General features: G+C 38.4%; 1 protein-coding gene across 4 annotated transcripts in view; it reads right to left on the bottom strand.

Moving 5' to 3' along the window:
* Slc9a7 (solute carrier family 9 (sodium/hydrogen exchanger), member 7) overlaps positions 1–13,730 on the bottom strand; it is a 193,185-nt gene that overhangs the window by 76,440 nt on the left and 103,015 nt on the right. For all 4 annotated transcript variants that reach the window (XM_006527617.4, XM_006527616.4, NM_177353.4 and 1 more), the window contains exons 4-5: positions 13,554–13,630; positions 10,770–10,882 (exon numbers count right to left, since the gene is read on the bottom strand). In XM_006527617.4, coding sequence (XP_006527680.1) covers positions 10,770–10,882; positions 13,554–13,630 — 190 coding nt within the window. The remainder of the gene's footprint in view (positions 1–10,769; positions 10,883–13,553; positions 13,631–13,730) is intronic.

A 13,730-nucleotide genomic window follows, 5' to 3' on the forward strand; every position in this document is an offset into this window, starting at 1 on the left:
GATGATTCAGGATGTTGAACATTTTTTCAAATGCTTCTCAACCCTTCAGTATTCCTCAGATGAGAATTCTTTGTTTAGCTTTGTACCCCATTTTTAATGGGGTTATTTGAATTTCTGGAGTCCAGCTTCTTGAGCTCTTTGTATATACTGGATATTAGTCCCCTATCAGATTTAGGATTGGTAAAAATTCTTTCCCAATCTGTTGGTGGCCTTTTTGTCTTATTGACAGTATCTTTTCCCCTACAGAAGCTTTGCAATTTTATGAGGTCCCATTTGTCGATTCTTGATCTTACACCACAGGCCATTGCTGTTCTGTTTAGGAATTTTTCCTCTGTGCCGATATCTTCGGTGGTTTTCCCCACTTTCTCCTCTATAAGTTTCAGTGTCTCTGGTTTTATGTGGAGGTCTTTGAACCACTTATACTTGAGCTTTGTACAAGGAGATAAGAATGGATCAATTCGAATTCTTCTACATGATAACTGCCAGTTGTGCTAGCACCATTTGTTGAAAATGCTGTCTTTCTTTCACTGGATGGTTTTAGCTCCCCTGTCAAAGATCAAGTAACCATAGGTGTGTGGGTTCATCTCTGGGTCTTCAATTCTATTCCATTGGTCTACTTGTCTGTCTCTATACCAGTACCATGCAGTTTTTATCACAATTACTCTGTAGTACCATTTTCTGATCATGTGCTGCATGAAGACCCATGAAGATTGATCACACATGTGCTTACACCACTGATTACTTCACCTCCAGCCACATTTCTCCATGTCTTAAATCACCCTGCTTCATCATCCGATAAACAGCCCTGTCCCGCTCCTCAGGGAAGAGAATTTGAGACTTGGTCTTCTCACCTCCAACCCCAGCTACTCAGTGAATGACTTCGTTTTGCAAAATATATAGGTGAAGGAATTGATTGACCCACTTCAATGAAAGCAAAATGGGCCTTGTGTTTTGTTGTTGTGTTATTTTGTTGTGTTTTGTTTTAGTTAGACTCTCTAACTACACTTGAGTTTCAATCTCTTTTATGGCCCAAGTTTTTAAGCAGCAGATTTTTAGGAGACTAGTAAAACATGTGCAACATCCTTCATTTAGAAGCTATCCATTTAAAAAAAGCAGTTAAAGTTAGTGTCCTAACATCTAACAAGTTTAAGTGTCTAATTTTCTACAACTTTTATTTGCATAGAACTCTTACTACACCAATCTTCAGAGACCAAATAAAAACGATGTAGCATGGCAATGTCACAACAAACATACACATATTAAAACGAAATAAGCAGGTATATAGATAGTCTGAAAAAATGAGTCTTTTATCCAATTAAGTGAAGCATAACTTAAGCAATACTGCTCAGAAAACAGTATCTGCTATCTTTATCACAGTCACCTATTATTTTGTTATTGTGCTAATAATATGATAATAATAAAGCCATATGCAATCATAAATAGTAATATATGTTTAGACAGCTTAAACACCTTTCTCAGGCTTATGAAGAATCTATTTCTCAATAGAGTCTCCTCTGAACCTAGTCATGGGCAGATTAGCATTTAAGTAAAGCTACCTTTCAAAGTATTTTTTAGAAACATGCTTGAGTAGTGAGAATCTATTATTTGCCTTTTAAGTAAACATGAGGAAAGCAGAACTCCCTGTCTGAGTCAGATGTGCACAGAGGCCAAAATAATCAGCAAATGTTATGCTCAGTGCTTTGCATGTGTGGCTGCATTTAATTCTCAAAGGAGCCTTAGAGACAGGAAACATTACTTCTACTTTGTAGATGAGAATGCTGATGGGAGAAGGGAAAGTGGGGCCAAACCCAGTGACTAGCCTAACTCAAGCTTAACCCAAAGGCGCCAAGACACCATATCTCTCACCTTCTTTTCACAAGTTACCTCAAACAGCCAATCCTTCAATACTAATTTAGAGTGTTATGATAATATATGGAGGTAAGAAAAGTTACTGTATCTTGGAAGATTGAGATTCTTCAGAACTACACAACTGTCTAGCACCATGTTGTTCATTGTGGTGACCACTTGTCATATGTAGCCACTTAATTTAAATTGTGTAATATTAAATGAAATCTAAAGCTCAGTCCTCCAGTTTGCAGTCCCCAACATTCAAATGCTCAGTAGCAGCACATGACTAAACTGAGTAGACTATATAACATTCTTTGCAGAAAGATCTATGAAATAACACTAATCTAGGGGATTTCCAAGAGGCATGATCAAGTGGGAACTATCACTATCTTTAGGATTATTACTGTTCAGAATGTTAGCATTTTACACATCAAGAAAAACTTTATACCTCCACTGTTAGGACAGGACCAACCCTTTCTTCATAAATGATATATGTACAGTCAGTTAACCCCCATTATTTGAAGAAAATCAGTTCCAAGAACTTCCTCACATGGATACCAAAATCCACAGATGATGAAGTCCCTTATATAAAATGACATATGTATTTGTACCCTGTTGCATTTAAAAGCATATCTAAATTGTCTGTAATTGTTAATACAAGGTAAGTGCTATGTAACCAGTTGTTACACTACATGGGCTAGGGAGTAAAACAAGAAAAAAATGGCATTACATGTTCAGTACATGTATAATTGGTTTGTTATAGTTGTTGTTGTTGTTGTTGTTGTTTATTTTGAGATTACAACTTAATTACAATATTTCTCCCTTCCCTTTCCTCCTTCAAAATATACTTCCCTACTTTCCTTCAAAATCATGGCCTCTTTTTGCATAGCTCTGAAAACATACATACAAATAAACTTGTATGGGCCCACGACATTATATTTATGAATCTATATGTATGCATGAATACATATATGCATGTGCAATTTATGAAAATTACACTTAATTTGCAGTTAATTGAATCCATAGACATGGAGAACAGACTTGTAATAATTGACATTAGAGAAGGCAATAGCTGATACTTTGGGAGGGAAATTTAAAATTTTATATATACAGGTATTCATATACCCATTGCAATACCCATATTGCAGGAGATCCCTGCATGAAGATCTTCTGAAACTAGAGTTACAGATGGTTGTGAACCACTATCTGAGTACTGGGAATCAAACCTGGGTCTTTGGCATGAGCAGGAAGTGCTCTTAAGTGCTGAGTCATCTCCCCAGCCCCCTGCTCTGCTTTAGACATTCTAACTTGGAGTTAAGCTTATCTTGCTTGTTTTTGATGTTCCAGGGAGAAAAGCTGTACATTAATTCCACTTTTAGGAACTGGTTCATCTAACACTTGTAAAACTACAAAATAAGAGACATAAAAATTCCATCACAATATGGTAGTCATGGAAGAACTCTACACAACTGTTTCTATTAAGGAAAATCATTATTCAAAGCAAATGGCACCCTTCCTAAAGGAATGTGAGAGCACATTGTTGAAAAAGAATATATCCACATTGGATCCATAAGTCATTCTAAAGGGAACGACAAGAGGGAAATGCAGGTAGAGAGAACTCAAGTGCCCTTAAACAGAAGACTCAAGAAGCAAAATGTGAAGTAGTTTTCGATCTTAAAAGGAAGGAAATCGGGGTCACCTTGGGCACAGAGTCAGCGGACACCCCCAGGGTCCCCTGGAGGACTCTCCACACGATCTTGGGACCTCCGGTGAGTGGAGCACAGCTTCTGTTCCAATCCAGTAGCGCTGGACCTGAGACAGCATTAGGGAGGCAGAAAACCTGGCCTATCCAAGATCACAGATCCCTTCCAGTCAGCGCCAGCACTAGTCGCCTTGGGTGCAGAGTCAGTGGACACTACCAAGGTCCCTAGAGGAAAGCTTCTGAGGCAGGCCCCTTTTCAGGCTCCAGACATCTGGGCACCTTCCCTGCCAGAGGAGAGGTGTACGCCCCTCATGGTAGGGCTCTGCCAGAGCACATAAGGGAACCATCTTGGTTCCTGGATCCCTCCAAGACTAGTCTGCACAGGGGAGAGTGTGCACTACAGAAGCTAACAGCTTCTGGGACAGGCCCTGTTTGGGACCTTCATCTTCTGCCAGGAGGCAGGTCCATGCAACAGATATCTGTGCACCTTCCCTGTAAGAGGAGAGCTTGCCTGCAGAGAGTGCTCAGACCACTGAAACTTAGGAGAAAGCTAGTCTCCCAGGTCTGCTGATAGAGTCAAACAGAATCACGGGAGGAACAATCTCTAACCAGAGACAACTATAACAACTAACTCCAGAGATTACCAGATGGCGAAAGGCAAATGTAGTAATCTTACTAACAGAAAACAAGACCACTCAACATCATCAAAACGCAGCACTCCCACCTCACCCAGTCCTGGGCACCCCAACACACCCGAAGAGCTAGAACCAGATTTAAAAGCATATCTCAGAGGACATCAAGAAAGACTTTAATAACTCACTTAAAGAAATACAGGAGAACACTGCTAAAAATTTACAAGTCCTTAAAAAAAAACCACAAAAACACAACCAAACAGGTAGCAGTCCTTAAAGAAGAACAGGAAAACACATCCACACAGGTGATGGAAATGAACAAAACAATACTAGACCTAAAAAGGGAAGTAGACACAATAAAGAAAACCCAAAGTGAGACAACGATGGAGATAGAAATGCTAGGAAAGGAATCTGGAACCATAGATGCCAGCATCAGCAACAGAATACAAGAGATGGAAGAGAGAATCTCAGGTGCAGAAGATCCCATAGAGAACATTTGCAAAACAATCAAAGAGAATGCAAAATGTAAGGAGATCCTAAGTCAAAACATCCAGGAAATCCAGGACACAATGAGAAGACCAAACCTAAGGATAATAGGAGTAGATGAGAATGAATATTTTCAACTTAAAGGGCCAGCAAATATCTTCAACAAAATTATAGAAGAGAACTTCCCAAATATAAAGAAAGAGATGCCCATGAACATACAAGAAGCCTACAGAACTCCAAACAGACTGGACGAGAAAAAAAATTCCTCCCAACAAATAATAATCAGAACAACAAATGCACTGAATCAAGATAGAATATTAAAAGCAGTAAGGGAAAAGGGTCAAGTAACATATAAAGGCAGGCCTATCAGAATTACACCAGACTTTTCACCAGAGACTATGAAAGCCAGAAGATTCTGGACAGATGTTATACAGACACTAAGAGAACACAAATGCCAACCCAGGCTACTATACCCAGCCAAACTTTCAATTACCATAGATGGAGAAACCAAAGTATTCCACGACAAAAGCAAATTCACACATTATCTTTCCACGAATACAGCCCTTCAAAGGATAATAACAGAAAAAAAAAATACAAGGATGGAAACCACATCCTAGAAAGAGCAAGAAAGTAATCCTTCAACAAACCTAAAAGAAGACAGCCACAAGAACAGGATGCCAACTCTAACAACAAAAATAATAGGAAGCAACAATTACTTTTCATTAATATCTCTTAATATCAATGGACTCAGTTCCCCAATAAAAAGACATAGACTAACAGACTGGCTACACAAACAGGACCCAACATTTTGCTGCTTACAGGAAATCCATCTCAGGGAAAAAGACAGAAACTACCTCAGAATGAAAGGCTGGAAAAACAATTTTGGAAGCAAGTGGTATGAAGAAACAAGCTGGAGTATCCATTCTAATATCTAATAAAATCGACTCCCAACCCAAAGTTATCAAAAAAGTCAAGGAGGGACACTTCATACTCATCAAAGGTAAAATCTTCCAAGAGGAACTCTCAGTTCTGAATATCTATGCTCCAAATACAAGGGCAGCCACATTCATTTAAAAAAAAAACCTTAGTAAAGCTCGAAGCATACATTGCACCTCACACAGTGATAGTGGGAGACTTCAACACACCACTTTCATCAATGGACAGATCGTGGAAACAGAAACTGAACAGGGACACAGTGAAACTAACAGAAGTTATGAAACAAATGGATTTAACAGATATCTACAGAACATTTTATCCTAAAACAATAGGATATACCTTCTTCTCAGCACCTCATGGTACCTTCTCCAAAATTGACCATATAATTGGTCACAAAACAGGCCTCAACGGATACAAAAAATATTGAAATTGTCCCATGCATCCTATCAAATCACCAAGGACTAAGGCTGATCTTCAATAACAACATAAATAATAGAAAGACAACATTCATGTGGAAACGGAACAACACTCTTCTCAATGATACCTTGGTCAAGGAAGAAATAAAGAAATAAATTAAAGACGTTTTAGAATTTAATGAAAATGAAACCACAACATACCCAAACCTATGGAACACAATGAAAGCATTTCTAAGAGGAAAACACATAGCCCTGAGTGCCTCCAAAAAGAAACTGGAGAGAGCACACACTAGCAGCTTGACAACACACCTAAAAGCTCTAGAACAAAGGGAAGCAAATTCAACCAAGAAGAGTAGACTGCAGAAAATAATCAAACTCAGGAATGAAATCAACCAAGTGGAAACAAGAAGAACTATTCAAAGAATCAACCAAAGGAAGAGCTGGTTCTTTGAGAAAATCAACAAGATAGATAAACCCTTAGCCAGACTCACTAGAGGGCACAGGGAAAGCATCCTAATTAACAAAATCAGAAATGAAAAGGGAGACATAACAACAGATCCTGAAGAAATCCAAAACACCATCAGTTCCTTCTACAAAAGGCTATACTCAACAAAACTGGAAAACCTGGATGAAATGGACAAATTTCTAGACAGATACCAGGTAACAAAGTTAAATCAGGATCAGGTTAATGATCTAAACAGTCCTATATCCCCCAAAGAAATAGAAGCAGTCATTGTCTCCCAACCAAAAAAAAAGCCCAGGTGGGTTTAGTGCAGAGTTCTATCAGACCTTCAAAGAAGATCTAATTCCAGTTCTTCACAAACTATTCCACAAAATAGAAGAAGGTACTCTGCCGAATTCGTTCTATGAAGCCACAATTACTCTGATACCTAAATCACAGAAAGATCCAACAAAGATAGAGAACTTCAGACCAATTTCCCTTATGAATATCGATGCAAAAATACTCAATAAAATTCTCGCAAACAAAATCCAAGAACACATCAAAACAATCATCCATCTTGACCAAGTAGGTTTCATTCCAGGGATGCAGGGATGGTTTAATATATGGAAATCCATCAACCTAATCCATTATATAAACAAACACAAAGACAAAAACCACATGATCATATCGTTAGATGCAGAGAAAGCATTTGACAAAATTCAACACCCATTCGTGATAAAAATCTTGGAAAGATCAGGAACTCAAGGCCCATACCTAAACATAATAAAAGCAATCTACAGCAAACCAGTAGCCAACATAAAAAGTAAGCTGGAAGCAATCCCACTAAAATCAGAGACTAGACAAGGCTGCCCACTTTTTCACTACTACTTTTTCACAACATTGTACTTGAAGTCCTACCCAGAGCAATTTGACAACAAAAGGGGATACAAATTGGAAAAGAAGAAGTCAAGATATCACTTTTTGCAGATGATATGATAGTATATATAAGTGACCCTAAAAATTCCACCAGAGAACTCCTAAACCTGACAAACAGCTTCAGTGCAGTAGATGGATATAAAATTAACTAGAACAAGTCAATGGCCTTTCTCTACACAAAGGATAAACAGGCTGAGAAAGAAACTAGGGAAACAACACCCTTCTCAATAGTCACAAATAATATAAAGTACCTTGATGTGACTCTAACTAAGGAAGTGAAAGATCTGTATGATAAGAACTTCAAGTCTCTGAAGAAAGAAATTAAAGAAGATCTCAGAAGATGGAAAGATCTCCCATGCTCATGGATTGGCAGGATCAATATTGTGAAAATGGCTATCTTGCCAAAAGCAATCTACAGATTCAATGCAATCCCCATCAAACTTCCAACTCAATTCTTCAACAAATTAGAAAGGGCAATCTATATTCATCTGGAATAACAAAAAACCTAGGATAGCAAAAACTCTTCTCAAGGATAAAAGAATCTCTGGTGGAATCACCATGCCTGACCTCAAACTGTATTACAGAGCAATTGTGATTAAAAACTGCATGGTACTGGTATAGTGACAGACAAGTAGACCAATGGAATAGAATTGAAGACCCAGAAATAAACCCACACACCTATGGTCACTTGATCTTTCACAAGGGAGCTAAAACCATCCAGTGGAAAAAAAAAGACAGCATTTTCAACAAATGGTGCTGGCACAACTGTCAGTTATCATGTAGAAGAATGTGAATTCATCCATTCCTATCTCCTTGTACTAAAGTCAAATCTAAGTGGATCAAAGAACTCCACATAAAATCAGAGACACTGAAACTTATAGAGGAGAAAGTGGGGAAAAGCCTCGAAGATATGGGGACAGGGGATAAATTTCTGAATAGAACAGCAATGGCTTGTGCTGTTAGATTGAGAATCGACAAATGGGACCTCATAAAATTGCAAAGCTTCTGTAAGGCAAAAGACACCATCAATAAGACAAAAAGACCACCAACAGATTGGGAAAGGATCTTTACCTAACCTAAATCAGATAGGGGACTAATATCCAATATATAAAGAACTCAAGAAGGTGGACTCCAGAAAATCAAACAACCCCATTAAAAAATTGGGCTCAAAGCTAAACAAAGAATTCTCACCTGAGGAATATGGAATGGCTGAGAAGCGCCTGAAAAACTGTTCAGCATCCTTAATCATCAAGGAAATGCAAATCAAAGCAACCCTGAGATTCCACCTCACACCAGTCAGAATGGCGAAGATCAAAAATTCAGGTGACAGCAGATGCTGGCGAGGATGTGGAGAAAGAGGAATACTCCTCCATTGTTGGTGGGATTGCAAGCTTGTACAACCACTCCGGAAATCAGTCTGGCGGTTCCTCAGAAAATTGGACATAGTATTACCAGAGGATCCAGCAATACCTCTCCTGTGCATATATCCAGAAGATGTTCTAACTGGTAAGAAGAACACATGCTCCACTATGTTCATAGCAGCCTTATTTATTATAGCCAGAAGCTGGAAAGAACCCAGATGCCCTTCAACAGAGGAATGAATACAGAAAATGTGGTACATTTACACAATGGAGTACTACTCAGCTATTAAAAAGAATGAATTTATGAACTTCCTAGGCAAATGGATGGACCTAGAGGGCATCATCCTGAGTGAGGTAACCCAATAACAAAAGAACTCACATGATATGTACTCACTGATAAGTGGATATTAGCCCAGAAACTTAGAATACCTAAGATACAATTTGCAAAATACATGAAACTCAAGAAGAAGGAAGACCAAAATTTGGACACTTTGCCCCTTCTTAGAATTGGGAACAAAACACCCATGGAAGGAGTTACAGAGACAAAGTTTGGAGCTGAGACGAAAGGACAGACCATCTAGAGACTGCCATACCTGGGGATCCATCCCATAATCAGCCTCCAAAAGCTGACACCATTGCATACACTAGCAAGATTTTGTTGAAAGGACCCAGATATAGCTGTCTCTTGTGAGGCTATGCCGGGGTCTAGCAAACACAGAAGTGGATGCTCACAGACAGCTATAGGATGGAACACAGGGCCCCCAATGGAGGAGCTAGAGAAAGTACCCAAGGAGCTAAAGGGATCTGCAACCCTATAGATGGAACAACAATATGAACTAACCTGTACCCCTAGAGCTCATGTCTCTAGCTGCATATGTATCAGAAGATGGCCTAGTCGGCCATCATTGGAAAGAGGCCCATCGGTCTTGCAAACTTTATATGCCTCAGTACAGGGTAAAGCCAGGGCCAAGAAGTGGGAGTGGGTAGGTACGGGCATTGGGGGGGAGGGTATGGGGGACTTTTTGAATAGCATTGGAAATGTAAATGAAGAAAATACCTAATTTTTAAAAAATTTAAAAAATTAAGAACAAAAAGGGAAGGAAATCATGGCATACACTGTGCCATAAATGGATTGATGCTTGCAGGATGCTATTAAAATGAGTCACTGACAAGACAAATACCCTTTTGTACAATTGGCTTTTGTATAATTGGTGAAATTTAGATTTCACAAGGAAATTATAGTAGTCAAATTTATAGAGGGAAAAAGAGAATAGTTGTTGGTTGCCATTAGCTGGATAGAAAGGCAAAAGGGAAGTTGTTGCTGTATGAGTTTAGAGTGTTTCCATTGTAAATGATGAAAAAGTTCAAAAAATTATTTGCTGAACAAGGCAACACTTAACACTACTGAACCATATGTTCAGGAATTAGGATGCTACATTGTATGCTATTTTCCCACAATAAAAACAGTAAGGAGGTACAGCTTCGTTTCTATTGCTATAATACACAAATGACCAGGGAAACTTATAGTAGGAAGGGTTTATTAGGGAGTAAAGTTCCAGAGTTATAAGAGCCCATCACCATTATAGCTTCCCCAAAAGGCAGCAAATACCGGGTATAGTGGCTAGAGCAAACTGAAAGCTCTCATTTTAAACCTCAAGCTCAGAGAATGAACTAACAATATGAGCCTTTTAAACTTTGACATCCTACCTCCAGTGATATACTTCCTCAAATAAGGCCACATCTCCTAAGCTTTTCCAAACAGCGCCACCAAGTGGGGACTACATATTCAAGTGTCTAAGACTATAGGGAACATCTTATTGAAACCACCAGAGAAGGTAAATACATATTTCTCTTAGAAGCCTAAGTCTGTTAAGTCTAACTACTATTGCATTCCTCCATCATATGTTAATACCACAGTCTTTCTACTGCAACAAAAGTCAATGGCTGCTCTAAAATTGATACGATTTAAATATTATAGTAACATAATGATCAAACCAAATGTCCAATTACCTGGGTCAGTGGCAGAAATAATTGCTCCAAAAAAGAGACAATCTGTGTAGTAAAATTTATCAGAGAGCTGGCCCACAATCTTCATGAGTTTCACCACTCCATACATAAGATTTCTGTAAGATGGTAGATAAAAAGTGTCAGGGAAAAAATCTTGCACACATATAAACAGAGTACTAGAGTGCTATTAGAACATTATACTTTAAGGGAGATTCAGGAAAGCAATAGGCAACTTTTATGATTGGACACTTACTAGGAACCTAGGCAAATAGGACGTTGGCACCAAGGACTGGTTTGTAGTTTATTATTATCTTGCAGAACCATCTGAATATTTCTTTGGCTATTGTTGATTTTTGTATGTGCATGGAGGTGGGGCACTGAGACAGTCTCATGTAGACTAATTGGGGCATGACTCACCAAGTGTCGGAGGATGACCCTCAACTTCTGATCCGCTCAAGAATATCTCTGAACTCCTGATTCTCTTGCCTCTGCCTCCCAAGTACCGGAATTACAGGTATAAACCACCACCGCCCAAGGTTTTGTGCACGTTAGGTAAACTGCACCAACTGACTTACATTCCCAACCCCTGAAGAGTTATTAAAATGTTTCTTAAAAGTTGCTTTTATTATCAATTATAGAAACTGTGAAGTATGGTCTTTGATGAGTCATAAAGTTAAAGATCTTAAGCAACTGGGTAATAGAGGAAAATGGAAGATAGAGCCTGAAATAATAAATCACTATAAATATAGAATTATAAGAAAGTTTATCTCGAGTCATAGAAATTAGGGGGCCGAGTGAAGCTGGAGAGAATGATATTGCTACTCTCTCCATCAAAAAGCAGTGCAAAGAAGGTAAAGATAGAACCCTCTTGAAATGTCCTAGTAGATCACCAGTGTCCCCACTGATATACCTGGACTTTTGCTCTGTTTAGGTGAGGCAGGCTAAGTGTAGCTTTCCTTATATTAGGCAGAATGTGACAAGGTCTAACAGGAGCCACCATGTTCAATATTTCAGCTTGATTGGAGCAAACTTCGTACGTGGCAAATTATAACTGGAAACAGCAATAAGTGTTGAAAAATAGCCTACCATGTATTATACATGCATGTATGTATCTGTGTGCATGATGCATGTATGCATCAACAATAACAGCAGCTTTAAAGGTTAAAAGAATAAAAATAACATAGAATTAACTCACTGTATACTATAGCCAACCATTCAATGAAATTTGTAAAGGTAAGGACCATGTCATGGTCTACCCTTATGTCTTTACTGACTAGATCAGTGGAATGGCTAAGCTAGGGGTGAAAGAATTGTTTGCAGTGCAGAATGGAATCCTTATGAGAAGAACTAGCTAGAACTTAATACTTTCCTAGTGTGTGCAAGATATTGCGCCAATCAGCTCAACTTTAGTCATGGCAGCTCTGTGGAACAGATCTGAATTTTTTTTCCTTGCTGCTTATCAAAGGCTTCTTGCATGTTCATACATTTCAAATATTTCCTGAAAGCAGACTTCCTTCTCCATTTCTTTTTACTAAAATCCTTGATCTAAGTGGCAGATTTCCCTCTGGCAGCCTCATACAAATCTTGTCTCCTATCATCATTAATGCATGCTGGGGAACCTGTTTTTCTTCAGTGATCTGTCACCTCATTAAAGACAAACTCCTAGACCTTCCTTTTAAAGAATAGGATAGAAGATCCTTGCCTTTATCTACAGCTTTCCAACTAATTTTTAAAAGTTCTTCCTACATTCATATTTGCTAGTGCATTTTAAAAACCTAATATCACCTTTCTGCTGCACGATCCCATCTAAACTTCTACATGGCATTTAGTCATCAAATCTCCTGGTTTCCTTTTGGTTGTGAAAGTTTCTCAGCCACTGCTTGTTTCTGATGACCTTTGTAATTTTGAGCAATGCTGGTCAGAAAGTTTGGAGAGTGCTTTCTGTCTGGCTTTTTCTCCAGACAGAGGTGATGATGTATTTGGGGTAGATGATGAGGGAGGCAAAGTGCCCTTCTCATCTCAAATCTCAAGGATATGTAATAAAGACATGGCTTGTAATGCCTTCCATGTTCTCACCTTTTAAGCTACTCTCTTCTTTCTATACTTTCTGTACCATATTCTTTATAAGAAGGTGCAACATACCGTCTACACTCAAAGCTAGGGTAGAATGAAGATCTGGAGTTGGTAGGACTAAGTTCTACCTCTTTGAAGGGAATATATCCATAACACTTATCTACAATTTGGGACATGAAATGTGCCTCTTCTCATTTGTTTCTTCACCAAATCATGTATGCTTCTCTATCCATAGACTCAGGAATATTTATTATATACTCTATATGATGATCTAATATAAAGCTATTCGTTTTGTTGTGTTTCAACCACCGATGGGCTCTGGGTATCATGAGAATTTCCAGTTTGGCTTTTGAGTTCCTGTGGCATGCCTTGTAGCCTTATTGCTGTCTTTTGAGCATCTGCTTCCTCTTTGGCATTAAAAGATGCTCAATCTTCATGTAAAGTTCCTGTTCCAGCCCTAAAGCAAGAGACACCTGGTTCTTTTTATCAGGGAATGTTATAGGAAATTATTATCTACTAATTTTAATTCATTTTAATTATTCTTAATTTAAATTTAATGCCCACATGTAGCTAACTACCATACTGGACAGGATAACTCTCTATCCAAACTGCCATCCTTAAACAACATTAAGAAACTGCTTTGTACACAATGCTGATGAATCTTATTCCTTTGGGTAATTTGTTAGACTGGGTATACAACCAAGAATTACTTACCCAATAATGAAGCAAGAAACAGCAGTCCCCAAGAAAGCATAGGCCAGAATCGACCCAAGATTTCTGAAAAAGTGTCTCTGAATGAAACAAAAATTTAGGAATTATAGTAATTCTTGACAGCAAGCCAAGGAAAAAAAATCAAACATACAAATAAAAACTTCACATTAAAAGCCTCTA

Source organism: Mus musculus, chromosome X, assembly GCF_000001635.26.
Source record: "Mus musculus strain C57BL/6J chromosome X, GRCm38.p6 C57BL/6J".
Classification (NCBI taxonomy): domain Eukaryota; kingdom Metazoa; phylum Chordata; class Mammalia; order Rodentia; family Muridae; genus Mus; species Mus musculus.